The sequence below is a fragment of the Daldinia vernicosa genome (genome assembly GCF_022497035.1).
Source record: "Daldinia vernicosa strain CBS 139.73 unplaced genomic scaffold F5Y00scaffold_16, whole genome shotgun sequence".
In the NCBI taxonomy this organism is placed as follows: domain Eukaryota; kingdom Fungi; phylum Ascomycota; class Sordariomycetes; order Xylariales; family Hypoxylaceae; genus Daldinia; species Daldinia vernicosa.
This window is the reverse complement of record NW_025953932.1, coordinates 600,348-619,281: the sequence shown is the minus strand read 5'-3', so window position 1 is coordinate 619,281 and position 18,934 is coordinate 600,348. Positions and strand designations below refer to the sequence as shown.

The 18,934-nt window shown below is 47.5% G+C and overlaps 6 protein-coding genes across 6 annotated transcripts; 3 read left to right on the top strand and 3 right to left on the bottom strand.

Moving 5' to 3' along the window:
• Window positions 1–1,750: 1,750 nt before the first annotated feature.
• F5Y00DRAFT_44266 (RabGAP/TBC) lies at window positions 1,751–5,015 on the top strand. The gene is made up of 4 exons (XM_048013668.1): window positions 1,751–1,952; window positions 2,085–2,496; window positions 2,565–4,732; window positions 4,793–5,015. The coding sequence occupies exons 1-4, from the start codon at window positions 1,872–1,874 to the stop codon at window positions 4,853–4,855; spliced, it is 2,724 nt and encodes a 907-aa protein (XP_047866156.1). The 5' UTR covers window positions 1,751–1,871; the 3' UTR covers window positions 4,856–5,015.
• Window positions 5,016–6,039: 1,024 nt separating this feature from the next.
• On the bottom strand, window positions 6,040–7,330 carry F5Y00DRAFT_233956 (ribosomal protein S8e/ribosomal biogenesis NSA2). Its single transcript, XM_048007369.1, has 3 exons — window positions 7,217–7,330; window positions 6,968–7,042; window positions 6,040–6,856 (listed from the first exon to the last, which is right to left on the bottom strand). Exons 2-3 carry the CDS (start codon window positions 7,029–7,031, stop codon window positions 6,312–6,314), a joined length of 609 nt encoding a protein of 202 aa, XP_047866155.1. The 5' UTR covers window positions 7,032–7,042; window positions 7,217–7,330; the 3' UTR covers window positions 6,040–6,311.
• Window positions 7,331–7,938: 608 nt separating this feature from the next.
• Window positions 7,939–9,085, bottom strand: F5Y00DRAFT_260953 (uncharacterized protein; the record flags this gene model as incomplete). The annotated part of the gene is made up of 2 exons (XM_048011109.1): window positions 7,939–8,823; window positions 8,882–9,085. 2 exons carry the CDS (start codon window positions 9,083–9,085, stop codon window positions 7,939–7,941), a joined length of 1,089 nt encoding a protein of 362 aa, XP_047866154.1.
• Window positions 9,086–10,910: 1,825 nt separating this feature from the next.
• F5Y00DRAFT_233953 (putative transporter MCH1) lies at window positions 10,911–13,274 on the top strand. Its single transcript, XM_048007368.1, has one exon. The coding sequence runs from the start codon at window positions 11,193–11,195 to the stop codon at window positions 12,909–12,911; it is 1,719 nt and encodes a 572-aa protein (XP_047866153.1). The 5' UTR covers window positions 10,911–11,192; the 3' UTR covers window positions 12,912–13,274.
• A 2,281-nt stretch (window positions 13,275–15,555) lies between these two features.
• Window positions 15,556–16,379, top strand: F5Y00DRAFT_233949 (uncharacterized protein). The gene is made up of 2 exons (XM_048007367.1): window positions 15,556–16,023; window positions 16,111–16,379. The coding sequence occupies exons 1-2, from the start codon at window positions 15,667–15,669 to the stop codon at window positions 16,183–16,185; spliced, it is 432 nt and encodes a 143-aa protein (XP_047866152.1). The 5' UTR covers window positions 15,556–15,666; the 3' UTR covers window positions 16,186–16,379.
• A 158-nt stretch (window positions 16,380–16,537) lies between these two features.
• F5Y00DRAFT_233948 (threonine synthase) lies at window positions 16,538–18,705 on the bottom strand. Its single transcript, XM_048007366.1, has 2 exons — window positions 18,317–18,705; window positions 16,538–18,258 (listed from the first exon to the last, which is right to left on the bottom strand). The coding sequence occupies exons 1-2, from the start codon at window positions 18,410–18,412 to the stop codon at window positions 16,714–16,716; spliced, it is 1,641 nt and encodes a 546-aa protein (XP_047866151.1). The 5' UTR covers window positions 18,413–18,705; the 3' UTR covers window positions 16,538–16,713.
• Window positions 18,706–18,934: the final 229 nt, after the last annotated feature.

The following is an 18,934-nucleotide window of genomic DNA, read 5'->3' as shown; positions in this document are numbered from 1 at the left end:
CCTAGAATATTTCTAGCTGGGGTTTCAATGGGCTTCATTATACGTATAGGTAATGTCATATCACTTGTGATTTATGACACAACAAGTTACTATTAAGGTAATGACATATCACGTACAATACGAGGGCAATGTATGAGGCCGCACTCGCTTAAAAGAGGAGGCTACTAAGCTTTGACTACTTCCACGAACAATAATATCTTACGGGAAATGCATGTGTACTTGGTTTTGGTTAGCGGCGATGCATAATACCTTACCTCGGATCTATTAAAGTCTTATTGAAGGTTGTCTGAAAGCTACATGTACGCATGCAAGGTAAGGTGCCTGTATGCAAGTCATATTGAATCCAAAACAATCCAGAACGCCACACAAAGAAACATTGTTAACTGCATATAATTGTCTCTAAAGAAAACCTAATTGTTGGACGAGCTGATGAACCATGGCTTCAAGAGTATAAGTGGATAGAGGCACGTAATACGATATTCTATATGCAGTGTTATCCTAATTTTTATAAGTCTTAGAAATCTGCAATGTTTTATGATGTTATAATCTCCTCGTAAGACAACGGTTACCAGTCTCCCTCGTTTGCCTTCCAGAATATTACACGCAATTTAATAGCAATTTAATAAACAATTAGCCATGCATGAAACGCCATCGTACATAACGGCCCATTACTTTGATGCCAGGATGCATGTGGAAAGGGGCCGGCATACGGCGTTTACGTATGCGGGCATCCTGTTGGTGTTGAGAGCTTCCCGATAACGTACCTAAGATATCGATAACGCAAACGTGGCGGCTGTTCGAGGCGTTGGCGCTAAATGGTTCTTTCACATGGATGAATGGTTAATGGGATTCTTTGAGCTTAATTTAGAAACGTTGATACTTATGTACATACATAGGCGTACGTTGCATCAATCAATGGATCGTCTGATGAGAAGACCCAGCGTTGATATGAAGAAGCATAATACGTCTTATGCTAATAGTCCTGGTGATGTCATAGTACCAACTTACGGTAAAAGATGATAGATGATAGATGATGCAGTGTTGAGTTGAAATTGTGATCATAGATGTTCAATTTCGTCTTGCTGCTTGGTGACATCTTGTCCTACCAGACTTGACGCACATTGCTTTTGTTAGGTGTTACCTACAAATGTAACTGACGGGAGTACCTACGCGGATTATTGTACATTAGGTATGTACAATACCACGCAGGCGGTGCTACCTACATGTATGGATTTATGTGCAAGGACTAAAATATGGACGCCCTAAGGAACCCCTGAACTAGCCCGGAATAGTGGGCACCAGGGCTGTTAGTTAACGCTTCTAGCGGCAAACTACGCGACACGCTACTGGCTAAAGCTCATCCATAGCCCATCATAAACCCATCCATACACTAAAGGGCGGGAAGCTTGGCGCTGAAGCGACGGTTGGTATAGGGCCGTGCGTCGCAATTGGATTTTCGAGATCCATTCCTACAGTTCAGAACTCCACAGATCAATCCTAGTCACGTTTAGTCAGTTCGTACGAAGGGGGAAGGGGAAACAATTACAAACGAACGGTGTATCTAAAGTGCATCTTTTCGAATTTCACCTTCTTTCATTTCTCCCATGCACTTCTTTTTACGGTCTGTGATCATTGTTTAGTACCAAATAATAATTCCCTTTCGACGAAGAACAAGACGTCCCTCCGAGTTGATCGCGTCGCGTTTCCATTGTCCGTTCGTCTGGTCACCTCCTGAAAGATTAGGTACCTTGCATTGTTGCCGAGGCCCTGCCCACATAGACTCGATAGATGCTAGACCAACTCACACGACAACCTCATTTCCAACCTAAACTCGACACACCCTCTGCGTAGAACTATTACCGGTAGCTATCATGTCTGGCCCAGAGGAGCCGCATACGTCTGAAGCTGCTCCCCAGGTCATTGGGTCGCCGACCCCTTCGGACAAGGACACGGTACGTCGATTATCTTATCTTCACATGTGTGACCCCTTTGTTTAAAGCGTGACTACATACCTACCTAGGTAGCTTTGGTTACATTCCAGCACGTCATAAAACTTAGGAAAGCTAATTAGCAATTATGTAAAGGACACCTTTGAAGATGCTATTGACACAGGATCTATAAGGTCCCTAACAAATCGCAAACTTTCACCTCGACCAAATAGCGGTGCTGCAGATAGTATTCCAGAATCGCCAGAGAACGAAGAGGACGAAGAGAGTGAAGAGAGCGAAGCCAAGCCAAATGGAGATGCAGTAGAGGAGAAAGACGAGGAAAAAGAAGTGGAAAAGGAAGATGAAAAGGAAAAGGAGGACGTAAAGGATATCGTAAAAGAGAACCTCAAAGAGATTGACCTTAAGGATGAGAAGGACGAAAAAGACGAGAAAGGCGAAGAGGCTACCAAACCTTCACCTACAACCAGATCCGCGCGCAATTCGAACGCATCCTTAGACAATGTTGACCTCAGTGATGGGGTCACAGAACAACAACAACAACCAAAGGGTTTGTTAACCATCCCATTGTACATTCTATTGTAATCAACAAGTGCACTCGCTAATATATTAATCTAGAGGCACCAGCTATTGTAGCAGCCAAACAGCCCGCCAAAAAACTCTCTCTTGGCAATATTGGAATAACAATGCCTTGGTCTCCGTCTCCTCCCGCTACAGAATCACCGCCAAAAACAAGCCCGAACCCTACTACTGCCGCACCGGCTGCGGCTTCTGCAGCCCCAACCCGAAAAACAGGACCGTTTTCTTGGTTATCACGGAATTCTACGCATAAGGAGAAGGAAAAGGACGCCGTCACGTCGCCGCCCATTACAGCGGCTACATCACGAAGGAACACAGCAAGTTCGGTTGCTACGTTAACTAGTAATCCTGAAATGATGCTTAGCAAGCTCGACGAGGAAAACGAAGGCGACGGAGGACCTCGTTTGTCGAGAAATAGTTTGAAAGACAGGTTTAAGTACGTACGAATGCGGGAAGAGGCTGGTATTTCCCTCAACCCCGAGGAAGATGATAAGGCGTCGACTTTGGGAGTTCTGAGCCCGACTGGCGAGAGCTATCCAGATGCGAACTTTCCCCCGCCATCCCCTTTACCGCCAAACCCAGACACAAACCTGGCCCCTGGAACGGTCTCGGGCGTGTCTGCTGGCCCTTCCACCATTGCGGATGCTCAGGTTGATTGGGATCTTTGGCAATCCGTAGTTTATGAAGGTCCAGCTGCTGTCGCGAGAACAAACCCAGAGGAGCTCAACAAGGCGATTGTTACGGGCATCCCTAATGTGATCCGGGGGGTAGTATGGCAAGTACTTGCCCAGAGTAAGAGTGAGGACCTTGAAAGGGTGTACAGGGAGTTGCTGGCTCGAGGCTCTGAGAAGAACAAAGACCGTAACAGCAATGCTACCTCTGTCAGTATTTCGAGCAATGGCAACTTGAGCTCCGAAAGAGAGGCGGTGGCCTCTTCAGCGTCTTCTATCCAGTCAGAAGTATCTGGCGGTAGTGGTAAGAAGGCATCACCGACATCTTCAGAGCCGTCAGAAGCAGCCCTGAAGGCCCAAGCCTTAGCTGCAGCTGAGCGGAAACGCAAAGAAAAGGAAGACGCAGCATCGCTTCAAAGACTAGAGAGGGCTATTAAAAGGGATATCGGCGCCCGAACAAGTTTCTCAAAGTATGCAGCGGCTGCTGGCCTGCAAGACGGTCTATTTGGCGTCTGCAAGGCCTATGCGCTCTTCGATGAAGCCGTTGGGTATGCTCAAGGAATGAACTTCTTGATTATGCCCCTCCTTTTTAATATGTCGGAGGACGAGGCGTTTAGTATACTCGTCCGGCTGATGAATCAATATAAGCTACGCGACCTGTTTATTCAGGACATGCCAGGTTTGCACATGCACCTATATCAGTTCGAGAGGTTACTTGAGGATTTCGAGCCCGCTCTTTATTGCCATTTGCACCGTCGTGGGATATCGCCCCATTTGTACGCGACGCAATGGTTCCTTACTCTTTTTGCCTACAGATTCCCTCTGCAGCTCGTGCTAAGAATCTACGATCTTATCTTCTCCGAAGGCTTATCTGCGATTTTGAAATTTGGTATTGTCCTTATGCAAAAGAATTCAGCGGCGCTGCTCAAGATGACAGACATGGGCCAATTGACGAACTTCCTAAGAGACAAACTTTTTGATGTGTACATCGATCAGTCACCGAGCGCTGGCAGCATCCTCGAGAATGGCTTTTTCGGTAGCAGTTCTTCAAGCGCTGACAAGGAGGTCTACCGGGCAGATCAATTAGTTCAGGACGCATGTGAAGTGAAGATTACACCTGAGATGCTCAAGGCTTACACGGCCGAATGGGAAGAAAAGACGAAGGTTGAAAAAGAGAAAGAGAAGGAACTTGAAAATCTGAAGACCACGAACTTGAGTCAGGCTATCAAGATTCGGAAGCTCGAAGAACGACTGGAAGCGAGCGATCGTGAACAGGCAACCGTGACAACGGACCTAGTTCATACCAAGATCGAAAATGAAGAGCTTAAAGATCAGAACGAAAGCTTGACCGGCCAGGTCAAGGAACTTCGCCACGTCATCGAGCAGCAACCTGCAGAGTTAGAAGGAGCCTGGAAGCTCGAGCGTGAGGACCTAATGAAGAGAAACGAGAAGGTGCACGAAGAGAATAGAAGACTCGAAAAGGAGCTCCAAGAGCTTGAAGAGGAATTGGTTCAGACCAAGATGCGATATGCCGAGGTATGCAATCTCCTATTTCCATTTGATACCTGAGCGGTCTTAACTAACCACTTGTAACAGATTAACTCCCAGCACGAGACCTTGCAAAAGAGATGGGCCGAACTCAAGCGGCAGTTTGCCTGAGCTGGTCCTCTCCCTTGATCATGCTCCCGCCAACGACCTCCCGGTTCACCCCCATTCCCATTCTTGTACAAAGTAGCTTCTACGGTTGTTGTAAGTCAGACAATCCACCAGGGGGAAAAGGGAGCAGGAGCAAGCAAGCACATTACATACATACATAGTTTCGGACTATCCGCACCTTGCCATGCTACGTCTGGGTATCTACGAAGTCAGGTTTTATCATTTTGTCAAGCGTGTCCCTTTTCTATCGAGAGTAGTAGTTAAAGCCGCTACTAGCATAGGCGTCTGTCTAGGCTGAGCTCAACAAGTCAGCCACCAGGCGATGAAAATTTTCCTCTTCTTGTTCCTTTCTTCTCTCCGTCTTGTCCATTCATCGGTGCCATCATCATCTTCGGTAATTGGGAGGGGGTTTTCCTACCACGTCGCAGGGGGTAGGTGGGTAGGCACATCACATCACGCATTAGAGGGGAAGAACGAGATTAGCCGCTTTGTGCCCCTGAGGGGAGCACCACGTCACGTCACATCACTTTCGCATCATATCATATCATATCTGTCGTATCACTTCGTCGGTGGATAGGGGGACGACGGCATTGCATGCTTGCGTGCACGTAACGTAGGGGGAGTCAGCTTACCAGGGAGAAAGAGAGGATGAAGAACATGTTTTCGGACAGGTGGACAGGCTGAGGTCCTGTGGAAGAACAGAACAGATGAGAAGGGGAGGGAGAGGAACATTGTATAGAATCAGAGCTAAGCAGCAGTTCGATGAATACCACATTCTGTCGTAATGACTACCTATTCAGTTGCTATCCCTGGTGTTGTGTGTTGCGAATATGCTATAATATGTGTATCTTGAGTTTAGCTAAAGTATGTAGACGAGTTCCAGGCGCCGTAGATGGGGACGCAAGGAGTTATAGATACTACTAGTTAAGACTAGACAACTAGCATAGTCTGAAGCTCCTATTTTAGGGTCTCTATGGCCTATGTTAGGAATCTAAGAGGGTTGATCATTATGTATAAGACATTTAAGTACAAGGCTACTTACTACAATCTTCATGTCACTTTAGGATATGATACCATGGCCTAAGAGGTTAGCATCATGGTATTCCGGATAGCTAACTCGAATCAAGCCTCTCTAGGAACGAGGTTCAAATGACACGCTGAAAACCCAGTACGTATAGCAGAGAGAATATGTCTCAACCAGGGCAATTACGATTATTATCGAAGCAAAGCAAGATCACATTGTAACAGTAAAGAGTATAACATTTCACATAATCGTGACTATCGTGGCAATTGACACTGCAAGCCTCTCTGGTGATCTTTTATTGATCAGAACCTAGCAAACGCGATCCCTTTCCGTTGCCGAAGATGAATAGAATCCATGAACACCGGTGCCATCGTGCGTGGTATTTTGCAGTGCCCTCATAACCTGACCCTCCGCCATCCTTCATCCGCTCACCGTCTACTTGTGTAGCTTACGCTGGTAGAAAGCCAGCTCCTCGCCCTCGAGGATGTATCCGTCCGCACGACCGCTCTGGCCGGGTCGGCTGGCAATGACGGCGTATAGACGACCAGCCTCGAATTGCTTCTCTAGAGCAGGCTCAACCTTGCCGGTGGCGGCGTATCGTTCAGCCTGCTTGCGCTCGACGGCGCCGCTCTTCTTCACGGCTTCCTCCTCCTTGCCAGACTTCTGCTGGCGTCTACGGCCGAGGGGCTGGCCGTAGTGGCTCTCATACCATTGACGGAAGGGAGCGGCATCGATCTGGACAACGGCGGACTTGGTAAGGGTGTTGGTTCGGACCAACTCGTTGTTGGAAGGGTGGTAGGCGACGACGATGACACGGGTCTTGCGGGTGCAACCCTCGGAAGCCCAGGCAAAGTTACCGGTGTCGAGACGCAGGGCACGGTGCTTGTGGTTGCCGCCGCGAGTGCGGACGGTGTGGATTCGCTTGGGGCCGATACGGGTGTTGGCCTCCTGTCGGCCGGCCTCGAAAGCGCGCTTCTTCCCTGGTGGAGAGGTCAGAACGTATGATCATTGTACAAAAACATGATGCATACGGGCTTTCGATATATGGGGCGTATCTCGAAAACACGGTCATGCGATGGTATACTACGTACGGTAAAAAGCGCGCTTGGCACCAGTGGCGGAGCGCTTGTGGCGGGAGTCGCGAGAAATACCCATGATTGCGGTTTCTGGTCAGGAAATTGGGTGGTTAGCCTCGGAGGGAGTTGAAGAGTTGAAGGTTGATTGATGAAAATTTGGTGATGATCAGTGAGAAATCTTGCAGCAGCAAATTCAACAGAGGCAAGACCGTTGAATGCTTTGCAAGATCAAACAACTGATCATATTAGCAATGGGAGACATACCTGACTAAAGCAGTTGGCAATCGAGAAGGGAATTGAGGGTGGTGATGAAGCGCTCGGAGTTTGAATTTCGCGGGAATGAAAAGTTGAAGGAGGCTCACGAAATTCAGTCAAAGTAAATTTGGAAAGTTTAGTGTGGGCTCGCCAAAATTTCGGAGGGGAGGTACTTTGATACCTAGGGCTTTCTTACTTGGTCTGTGCACATCTACCTAGGTACCTAAGGTTAGGTAATCACGCGTAAATTGGATGTGGTCAATGCGATTTAAGGGGAAACTGCAAGTGCAAGGCAGCATGCAACATGCAGACCCATTATTCACGTGCATTTCAAGACGTCCAACATTCTCCTTTCAGTACAATTTATTCATCGATTGGTCCATTCTGTCTGTTCTGCGCAATGCTAAGAAATAAATGTCAAGGTAGTCCCTTTAACATCAAGCAGGTAGCAAAGGCTTACCCTGCAAAGTACATAATGAAAAAAATCCAGTGCCTAATTCATAAAAGTCATACCACCTACTAACCATCTTTGCGTCTGCTTCGTGTACTAATAAAATCTCAAATGCATCGCAAGGTGCAGCCCTATTCCGCCCTATTCCGCCCTATTCCGCCGCATAAACTCATTTCAGTGCCCTAATATCAATCTTCCCTGCCTGGGTATGGCGAACCTTAACAAACCAACAAAAGAAACGAAAAACAATACCAATGAAACTACCATCATCCGGAACATTTTAGATCACGGGCTTGTCCTCGTCGATATCTTGTAGGAGCTGCTGTGTGAAACCAGTGAGCTCCTCCGTCTTGAATTCTGGGACTTCCTTGTCTCCCTCCCAGATTATGTCCCAATACTCTGGTCTAGTCATACCATCGAGGGTAGGCTCAAGTGCCCGGGTGGCAATTCTGCGGAACTGGCGAGGGACCAAACGGCCGTAGGCAGGGAAGAGCTTGTATCGGTCAACCATATCCTCGAACTGGTAGTCAACCTCTTGAGTTCGAGGCAAAGGCATCTGTCCCTGATAATACTCATATTCCCATCGAAGTGGCCAGTCGATAGGCACAAACAGGTTGCGATTCTCATGCCACATGGAAACGCGAGAGTTGACCAGGCTAAGGTTATCCGTGTTGTGAATCTCAAGCAACTTCGGAGACATCTGAACACGGGGTTGGGTTTGTTTATGGCGAATGGAGTTGCTGGGGTCTTCCATCACCTTGATGATCGCAAGCTGCTTGGCTTTCAGGGTGTCATTCTTGAACTTGAGATATTCATCGAATGTTGAAGGCACGAACGGCGATTCGATGGACTCGTGGCGCCAGTAAGCTTGGATCTTTTCCCATCGCTTTCGCTCAATGGCTAGTAGGTTTTTGGATGCCTTGACCGAAGACTCGCCAGCATGCTTATTGGCCAGACCAGAATGAGGAAGCTTTCCGCTAGCGGCGGGGAGAGCAGTTGCGAACTCTTTGGGATTATAGCAATTGTATGCACCTCCGGTCCATTTACCAGGACCACTGAATCCTGGGCCAAACTCGTGAGGGCAGATGCAGCCTTCATCGTGGAAGAAGCGGTGGTAATAGTACATCGCGTAGTCAATTGGGCTTCCATCCCATTCAGCCTCGCTCTAGTCACCGGTCGCGTTAATTATTAACCAAACATAGCAAGTGTTTACAACTACTGACCTGCATACCCTGCTGCTCAAGCTCTGCCTTATGCTTGTAGTAGAGGGCGATGTCTGCCTTGGCAGTGTTGCGGCTCACATCATCAAAGATGACGCGTCCAATCTCTCCGAGGTATCCCTTGGTGATGGGCGACGGGATCTCTGGGTTGACCTTCTTAGACGCGGAAGAGTCCATGGTCATCGGCGAGGTCGAATAATGAGACATTGTGTAGATCTTAAGGGAAGTTCTTAATGAATACTAGGAAAAGAATGATGGAAAGCGTGGTATTTGTCGGCGAAAACTACAATGCTAAATGTGCTAAGGTGTTGAGAGAAAAGAATATTGATGAGGTTAGCAGGTCGGCAACAAGGCAAGAAGTTATGTGAAGACCTCAGTCAAAAGTTAACAGGTGCGGGGACCACAATGTCGTTACTGCAGTCTGTAGAGGGGTTGACAGTCTCATCTCCCTAACAACCACTGGCAAACTTCCAGTACCTCCTAGTAACCACTCACTATGGAACCCACAGGCAGTTGTTAAGAGAAATTATCCAGCTAGGACAATGCGGTACACGGCAACGGCGAGCCTGCGATTATTTCTTGTTGTGTCTACTGGGGATATGGCCCTGACGTCTAATAATTTATTCTGACCGCGTCTGCTTATGTTTATTCATTACCTTAAAAAGGAATATACATGCAATATACAACCTCCTGGCGCTATTGTAAGTACCTCATTACCTGTTTGCCTAAGTTGTAGGCATATATCTCTATCTTCGTATCTACCTAGGTGTCTAATCGCGCTCTATTTAAACTAGGATACCTCTGCCATATCCAATCACCAAAGAGAAATAGGTAGCCCCTATCTGTAGATAAAGATAATATTTAGTCTATCATGAACAAGTATCTTCTAGTTTACTGTATGGTCAACTTAGAAGGCCCTTTCACATCATATCAAGACAACATAATGTCATACATTCACTACGAGAGAGGACACACTATATTAAGTAGAGAAGATTGAGGAAGCCTGCTGTTAAAAGATATGCCCCAGGGGTAGTAAAAGATTACAAGGGCGCTATCATATTATGAAGCCACAGGGAATTAGTATAAAAATAAATGATTCCTCACTGGATATATCTCTATGCATCAACAGTCCTATGATATTTAAGATTGAGCTCTTCATGAAATAACTCGGTGTCTAGCCGATTTCCTACTTCCTGCATATATCGCTGTACTTATACAAGCCAGAGGTTTGACTATCTAATATATTTGTCTGTCAGTGGTATATGAAGGCTCTTTCTACGGTTATATTTCAATATAGTATCTAAAATTAAGGGGCCAGACTCCATTTTAGTATTTGGCCTCATATAGATAGGCAAATTAAGCGGACTATGCTTAAGGCTTGATTTAAGTAGTTAACTAAGTAGGTCTATGTCAACAAATAAGACGAGATACAAGTTGTACAGAGTGCTAATACCTTGTACTAACGAGACAGTGACATGCGCATTGGAGGTCCAAATTCAGAGGTAAACTGCCACCTGAGCTATAGGACTTTGTTGATCCTGTCTATTTGCTATATAAATTTTGAGCATATATAATATACTGCTTGTATTAATTACGGAAGCCTATATAAAGTTTTGGATATATATATCAAAGGAGTAACTATCACGAGACCAAAAGGTCAGTAAGGAAGAAGATGATGTTCTGGGGAAGCTGCAAGGCCTGAATATATACACATCTAAGATACCTGACTCAGGTACTGAGTCATGTAGGTGTCTGGCGGAGCTAGACGACTACGTGACTCCTGACCGTGACAGTAGCCTAATGTAGAACGTAATATTTCCTCGTCTAATGCCCTACGATGGTTGCTGTTGAAGCTCAGTAGCTGCATATCACGATATATGTACTTATGCATAATATGTAGTACGTTCGATAGCACGTGCGACCTGTATGTATGTACCTATGTACTGCCCATCCTGGAGTATTAATCCCTGCACGTGTTACATAATGCCCGATCTGCCGGCTGCTAAAGCCTAACAGGGCACACGCATTCGGTGGTACATACCTCATGTAGGTACCCCGATTTGTACATCATCATCTGAGCTCATAGGCTTATGACCGATAAGATAGGGCTGCCTTATTGTATCCGGTAACGGTAAGCACGTCACATCGAATCTCCCATTCCTTATTCTCCCATCCTCCCAATACATACAGGAGATGGGAACTTTCATCTTCAAGTCATTCCTTTAAACCAAATCATCTTATAGAGCTACCTAGGTCTTCATCATCTAGGGCTCACTGGCAGTTCGTTGGACTGCCACCCCCCCTTGTCGTGAACATGGCGACGCCATCGACCTTAGATCAGTCGCCTCTCCTACGATCGCGTTCATCCTCGACATTAGGGTCGCTTAGCTCAAACACGACCATCAGCGATGCTTCCCGAAACCTGAAGCTCCGGCATAAGACGCGTGCCTTACGCGCCGTCGCCTTCGTCGTATCTATCCTCACAGCTCTCTGCGCCGGGTCCATCACTGTCTTCTCGCTCTACGGGCACCTCTTCCAATCGCGACTACACTACACCCAATTCCAAATCAACGGCATCGCTAGTACCATGAGCCTCTCTATGTACCTCCCGGTCCCCGTGATAGGATTTCTATGCGACCGAGTAGGACCTGGTCCGCTCTCCCTGTTGGCCTCGATCCTGCTAGGAGGCGGGTACGGTTTGGCGGCCGGGTTATATCATAAGGGTCTTGGAGAAGTTGAGGATGGAGTGAAGGGCGTGAAAACTACGTTCCCTCCTATGCTCATTGCTTTTGTGGCTATTGGTGTAGGCACGTCCTGTATGTACCTGGGTGCTATTACTACATGCGCCAAGAACTTTGGGCAAGGCAAATACCGAGGCTTGATGCTGGTTGCTCCCATTGCGTCGTTTGGTCTTGGTGGGATGGTCCTTAGTCAGATCGGGAGCCGTATTCTCTACGAAACACAGCCGGATGGAGCCAGAGATGTAAACGTATTCCATTTCTTCCTGTTCCTCAGCGTCGTTCTCGCTGTCCTTGGACTTATCGGTACCGTTTCGCTGCGAATTGTAGACGAGGAGGACCTCATCGACGGTGCGGTAGAAGAACTAGAGAGGAGCGGGCTCCTCGAGGGAAGCGAGGTCTTTCACCGTCGAGCGCATCGGGACTACGGTGCTATTGATGCCATCGATGACGATGCTAGAGCCATAGACCCGGCTAGGGATGAGGATGACGAGGATGATAATGCTAGGCTGAAAAAGGCCTGGCTTCTCAATGCTGAGACTAGGAGATTTTTGTCGGATCATACGATGTGGTGGTTTGGTATCGGTTTTTGGCTCATCATTGGACCGGGCGAAGCGTTTATCAACAATCTTGGCACCGTGGTTGGAACTTTATATTCTCCGAGCACAAGGTCAGATGAAACGTCCGTGGCGACACACGTTTCTATTATGGCTGCGGTGAGCACGGTTGCTCGTTTACTTGCGGCGTCGCTGAGCGATCTGCTATCGCCAAGTCCTCATAGCCAGCACGTTCAGACGGGATTTCCAACCTCCCTTCCAGAGCTAAGACAAAAGATATCAGTCTCACGCATAGTTATATTCATTGCTGCTGGTATTATTTTATCCATCGGAACGCTAGTACTGGCCTCCGGTGCAGTTCAGGAGCACGGGGAACGTTTCTGGATTGTATCTGGCGCGATTGGAGCAGGGTACGGCGCAGTATTCAGCCTAACGCCGATTATCGTGACGATGATCTGGGGTGTTGAGAACTTCGGCACCAACTTCGGCATCCTCGCACTCACACCCGCTCTGGGTTCCACGATGTGGGGTCTTATTTACTCGGCAGAATATCAGGCCGGTGCTCACGATTCACCTTCGCTGGCTAAAGGGGCTGATGAAGATGTGTTCTGTTATGGCACAAAGTGTTATTCGTCCACGTTTTGGGCCATGACGATCTCCGTGTGGATCGGGGTGGTCATGGTTTTCTGGGCTTGGAAAGGCCGAAATGGTTGGTCTAAGAGGGGGATTGTTATCTAGAGGCATAGACCTACATAGATACCTACCTATAGAGCACATGTGCGGATAAGGGTTGTATTTACACGTATTACTTTTACTTGGAAGCGATTTTAAATTTTGGGGCAGGGTTTTTTCATTTGTACAGACTGGGTCTCGATCTTCTGTATTGGAGTCATTGGTTGGGGTTTATTAAGGGTATTGAAGGTTAGAAGGGCTATCGTTCAAGGATGGAATCAACAAAGTCCAGATTGTGTTTTTGATTCATTACTGTCTGAGCTCACGCTCGGGAGATGATTACCTAGGAGTTCGGCCTTCGCAATATTAATCAGCGTTGTCCAGTTGTAGATACGCTATGTAATATCTAAATGTGTATCAATCTTGTCGTATGGTATTTACCGCCTTCACCTAGTGATTCTTGGTGGCTTCTCTAATAGTCACAAGAGACGCTAGTATTAAGTCCGGAAGTAGAAGCTTTAAAAGCCACCCAATTTCGCTTCTTATCCCCGTATGGGGATACGAGAAACTTGGAGTCTTTACTGAGACTCAAGTCATAAGGTCACTTTCGTATAGGTTCTGCCATGTCTTACTTCGCTACATACACACTCAAGATTTGAAGGAGTACCCAATATAATTGTTTTTCTCAGAGCCACCGCCATTGGTTGACGTTAGTCATAGTATTTAACTAGCTCTACCTAATATGAACATTCCAGTCACCAACAAATATCTATCTACTATTCTACGCTAATAATAGACCGCCAGTTGGTAAGAGAATCAGGCCCAACTTCTTCTAGAAAATGGCAGGGGGTAAGGTGCATCTTGGCTCGCATGGCCAACGCATCGAATGACTTCTAACAATCTCAGGGGCGCAATCCAAGTATCCAGTAACCGACATGTTGATGCAGGACTCCCGAAGCTAACCATCAATGCTAGCATTAAGCCGCATGTTGTCTCTTACAAAGAGATATTTGGCAAGGGTTTGATTAGGCTTCTATGTAGAATAAAGAATAGTAGTTAAGTCTGAGAAACGCTTAAACTATTTTCGAATAGGTTATTGCTCCGAAGCTATAAGGGTTAAAACCTAACGCTGGTCCCGTATTTCTAGACTCTAGAACAACAAAGAATACACATACACGGCTGGCTTGAAACAGGGTAGTTTAAGACATTAAAGCATTAAAAATAGAGAATTCTTTAGCCCCGATCCTGGTATCAGTTGATTCTCTTAACATGCATAGCATTCCATAGAGCTAAACTCGCTACCGGCTTTTATCGACAAGACTTGTCCGTTTACAGCATGATTTAAAAGACAATAACTAGCTAGGTTTTGAGACTTGAAGTTTAGCTAATAAGAAGTAATTAAGCCAGCCTTGTCTTTGAATAGGCTATTGCTGTGGAGTTGTATAGTTGTCAATGCCGGCCCCAGCCTGCCTGGGAACTAACTAGGGAAAACAAACGAGAGTGTAAGACGGGAGGATTGAACATAGGTACCATCTTGAAGTTGTTGACATCAGCATGATGCCCTCATAGTGGAGGTGGCAATAAACACGGCCGTCGAATCTGAGTAAGAACTGAAAGAGTGTCTGTTAATCAGGCCCGATTCGGTTCGTTACTCTCGAACACGAAGAGTGAAATGTGTAACCTCTAACCCTACAGCCCGGATAATTTCCAACTGCGGCGCACATATTATTACGTGACACGATGTCATCATGTTCCCTCTCCACGCAGATACTGATACATATTGCATAGATGAGCGGTTACGCATGTAGCACAGCACAGAAGCAGTCAGCAGCCAGCAGCCAGCAGCAGGCGAATAGCCTAATCCCGATCGAAAAGAAAGCAGTCAACGGATCGGAGCACGCGGCTCTGGCTCTGTACTACCCACTCGTACCGTCCTCTGCAAGGGGCGCGGGGCGGCACGCCCCTGTTGGAATACGAGCTTGGCGCTTGCTGATCTTTCCCTGTCTGCCGTCTGCCGGCTTCTAACGCGATCACAGATCTCAGAACACGGTCGATCCTCCACAATTGGGCGTGTTCGCAAGCATGGGGTCTTATGTATTCTGCGGGCTGGAGCCAGGCTGCATATGTATGTTACCTACACTGCGCCGGATCGAATGGAACCCGACCTTCGACCGCCGGCCAGACGCTACATACATACATACATACCGGTACCTAACATACATATCGAGTTGGTCGTGAATCATGCACTAATACCCGTCCCCCTCTCAATGCTCCATAATCTCGGGATACGAGGCCGGGGAGGTACCTGACTGGACCTGCGCGATGGGCACCCGTTAGGCATGTAGGGAGCCAGGAAGCCAGGTACTCCGATTTGCAAGTCGCGCCGGGTCTAGGGGCTGCAGAGTGTGAATGGATGCAACGGAATTCCAGATGGGTACCGGTAGTAACATATAACGTGAGCAGCCGGGGGGTACCCTACCCTACCCTTCAAGCAGACCGGGAATAGTCTCAAGCTACCTACCCTACTTACCTACCTCTATTACACGACACTACTACACGCCTCATCATCGACCGGCCAGGGATACATATCTACCTACATACCTGTACACATATCGTATTCGATCGAGTATATATAAGACCTCGACATCGCCCAAGACATCGATCTTATTTATCCTCACCACTCTACTTAATTCCTCCTAACTACCTAGTAAGCAATCGACTTATACGCCCTCTATCTAATACCTAGTATAATATATAATACCTATCTATCCCTTATACCAACCAACCAACCATCCATCCGTCCATCCTCACCATATTCAAAATGCAGATCTCCGCCCTCCTCTCCATCGTCGCCTTCTCAGCCGCCGCCCTCGCCCACCCGCTCTCCATGGCCGCCAACGCCACCCAGTGGACCATCACCAGCCTATCGCGCAGCTGCGACGCCGCCGACCAGTCCTGCGACTGGACCTTCGGCATCGACAACGGCGCCGGCGCCACCCCCGTCAAGTACACCGTCAAGGCGGCCGGCTCGACCCCGGCTAGCCGATCCAGCGGCGGCCCCGTCACCGTCGGTGATTTCACCATTACCAGCGGCTGGAGCGGCCAGTTCGGCGACGACAAGGGCTTTACCACCTTCTCCGTTGTCGACAATGCGAAGCGCCAGATCGTGTATCCTTCCGTGAGTAGCCCAGCCAGCCAGCCAGCCTACCTTTTACTTTTCCTATCTGTACCTAAGACATCGGGGTTGTTAACTAACATGCCGCAGTACACCGACGCTCAGGTCAAGGACGGCCAGGTCGTCAAGCCTGACCAGAGCTACCCCGTTCAGAACCTCCCTTAAGCGGCGAACTCGCCGGTTAGCGATGGGATTCCACCTGAGAATGAAGTGAATGGAAACGATGGGCAACGAGGCAAGGTTAGTGGGGCAAAGCAGAGTCCGGGATTCCTTTTTGGTTGTGGTATGTACATATGGCGACGATGGAGATTCAGTCTATAGATATATAAGTGTTAATACGAAGCTGTATATCGTCGTAATTGCTTTATAATATTGCATACTTGATTTGACTTTTGATGTGATACTCGCCGGTGTGACAGTTCATGGGCATATGTTATATAGTTGCTGGGTAGAATCTTGGTTGATGTTGCATATAAAATAGATCTTAACGAGCAACACTCGTTGCTCTTGATAGTACGTAGGTAGATGTTATAACTAAGCTGTGATTCTCATCGTCAGTTGATATAAGTTTCAAGGATATCAATTCATATAAAGCAACCCACGTATCGTGAGCAGCTATGCAAGCGAGTGAGCCCAATGCAAGTATCTAGAATGCCACAATGCAGAAATCAAATTTAATTCCAAACGCCGCCCCTATGCCTGACCCTTTAATTCTTCCTCCACTTGCTTCTTTACAATCTCCCTGACCTTCTGCCAGTCGTTCTCTACTTCCGTGACTCTCTTCTCTTTTGCCTCTAGGCCCACAAACTCTGGCGGCAGAACATTCTCCTCGAAGTTAAAGCCGGGCTCATCTTTCAACGCAAGGTCAACCGCGCCGGCAAACTTGGCCGGGTGGGCGGTTGAAAGCGAGATGTGAGGAACCCTGGAACGCCCTAATGACCGCAATGATGCGGCTACACCTACCGCGGTATGAGGATCCAGGACGTATTCGATCTTCTTAAAGTAATTTTTAATTGTATCGATCGTTTGCGAATCGCTCACCCGTTCGCTTTCAAAGTCGCGCTTAGCACTGGAGTGTACGTCCCGATAGACTGGGCCAAAACCACCGCTCGTCTTTAGTTGTTTCATCCATGCGGCCACCTCCTGACCAGCTTGCTTCCTGTTCCACTCAGCATCCATACCGGCAACGGCAGCAAACTCGTAAGCTAGGAACCAAAGCAATCGTTCGAAATTACTCGAGACGAGGATGTCCATCGCGGGGCTCAGCGTTTCCTTGACCCCATCTTCGTGAGCTTTGACGCCATCGACCGCCAGACCGCCTTGCGCTTCCGGACCACGGGCGGGCTTTTTCTCATATTTTCCGGTCTTCCAGAATCGGTCAAGGATATCGTTCTCGTTTGTCGCAATTACCAATTTTTCCACGGGAAGACCCATCCTGTGTGCAAAATAGCCGGCCAAGATATCACCGAAATTACCGCTGGGTACAACATAGCGGACTTTTTCGCCAATAGTCAGACCAGACGACTTTACAAGCGAAAAGTAAGAGTAGAAATAATAAACGATCTGGGCGAGAATTCTTGCCCAGTTTATCGAGTTTACTGCGCCGAGATTAAGCGTCGAGTTAATGTCGGGGTCGGCAAATAAAGCCTTCACTATGTCCTGGCAATCGTCGAATGTACCCTTCACTGCCAAATTGTGCACGTTTGCATCCAACACCGTGGTCATTTGTGCTTCTTGAATAGGGCTAACCCTGCCTTTGGGATGAAGGATGAAGACCGATACGTCCTTCTTTCCTCGTAGTCCGTAGATGGCTGCCGAGCCAGTGTCACCGCTTGTGGCGCCTACTACAGAGAGGTGGTGTCGGTCGGCGCCCGTCTTTCCCTCGTTCTTTCGTACTAGGAAGTACTCGAAGAGGTTACCTAGAAATTGGAGAGCGACATCCTTGAAGGCGAACGTAGGGCCGTGAAAAAGTTCTAGTAGGTATAGGTTATCGTGAAGATGTCGTAGCGGTGTGGTTTCAGGGGCACGAAAGGTCGAATAACTCCTGTCAATGATTCCCTTTAGGTCATCGCGTGGAATTTCAGACGGCGCTATGTATAAAGATAGGATCTCGAGGGCAAGGTCTGGAAAGGATAAGTCTTTCCAGCTCTGCCAATCGCTCGCCGAAGGGATCTCCTCCGGAATGTAAAGCCCGCCATCGTTGGCTAGACCTTTTAGAACAACCTCTTCAAAGGAAAACTAAAGAAACATGTTAGTGCAAAGTTGCTATAGAGAATCGCACCGCTATAGCTCCTACATCATAGTCCTCGCCCCTAGTACTCAAATACCTTTGAGAGGCATTGCGATCGTCCGAGCTGGCATCTGTCGTCTCGCCATTGGTTCCGTTCGACATGGTGGAAATCTAAGACTAAGGACAATGGTTAGGTGTCTTACGATCTCCAAGTTCCCTCGAAGGCTAGGTATGTTTCTCCTGGAGATGACGAAGGAAAAAATATAAAAATTGGAAGACCGAATTCGGCTGATAATCGATTACTACCCCGCACTAGCCTGATCTAGATAAATCTGGGTTGGAAAGAGGGGACGTGGTCCCTTAGTCCCCTATTCCCCTATTCCCTATCCTCTGTGCTTGCCGACGATCAAATAGAAGGAGGCCAACCGAACAAGGCTCAGTATTGTTGTTGTCCCTGAACACTTGATTGGTTTAAACCCTGCATCTTCTTTTTCTTCCAACCCTATTTTATGCATATTTCATGTTGCTTTACGAACTGCATATGTGTTGTTTCTCTTAAATGATTTGCATAGTTACCTAATTATCCCCTTGACTGATATTTAACTAGGTACATCTCCATTATTTCAGTATTAGTACATAAGACTTGACGCCGTTCATTAACATAATAGGAAAAGGTTCGATAGT

What these genes read in the sequence shown, in the direction of transcription:
- F5Y00DRAFT_44266 (XM_048013668.1), top strand. Translation starts at nt 1,872, where the DNA reads ATGTCTGGCCCAGAGGAGCCGCATACGTCTGAAGCTGCTCCCCAGGTC. An exon ending in CCCCTTCGGACAAGGACACG is followed by an intron (nt 1,953 to 2,084) that starts GTACGTCGATTA and finishes AATTATGTAAAG; the next exon opens with GACACCTTTGAAGATGCTAT. An exon ending in CCAAGATGCGATATGCCGAG is followed by an intron (nt 4,733 to 4,792) that starts GTATGCAATCTC and finishes CACTTGTAACAG; the next exon opens with ATTAACTCCCAGCACGAGAC.
- F5Y00DRAFT_233956 (XM_048007369.1), bottom strand. Translation starts at nt 7,031, where the DNA reads ATGGGTATTTCTCGCGACTCCCGCCACAAGCGCTCCGCCACTGGTGCC. An exon ending in TGCCAAGCGCGCTTTTTACC is followed by an intron (nt 6,857 to 6,967) that starts GTACGTAGTATA and finishes CCTCTCCACCAG; the next exon opens with GGAAGAAGCGCGCTTTCGAG.
- F5Y00DRAFT_233953 (XM_048007368.1), top strand. Translation starts at nt 11,193, where the DNA reads ATGGCGACGCCATCGACCTTAGATCAGTCGCCTCTCCTACGATCGCGT.
- F5Y00DRAFT_233949 (XM_048007367.1), top strand. Translation starts at nt 15,667, where the DNA reads ATGCAGATCTCCGCCCTCCTCTCCATCGTCGCCTTCTCAGCCGCCGCC. An exon ending in GCCAGATCGTGTATCCTTCC is followed by an intron (nt 16,024 to 16,110) that starts GTGAGTAGCCCA and finishes AACATGCCGCAG; the next exon opens with TACACCGACGCTCAGGTCAA.
- F5Y00DRAFT_233948 (XM_048007366.1), bottom strand. Translation starts at nt 18,412, where the DNA reads ATGTCGAACGGAACCAATGGCGAGACGACAGATGCCAGCTCGGACGAT. An exon ending in CTAGGGGCGAGGACTATGAT is followed by an intron (nt 18,259 to 18,316) that starts GTAGGAGCTATA and finishes ATGTTTCTTTAG; the next exon opens with TTTTCCTTTGAAGAGGTTGT.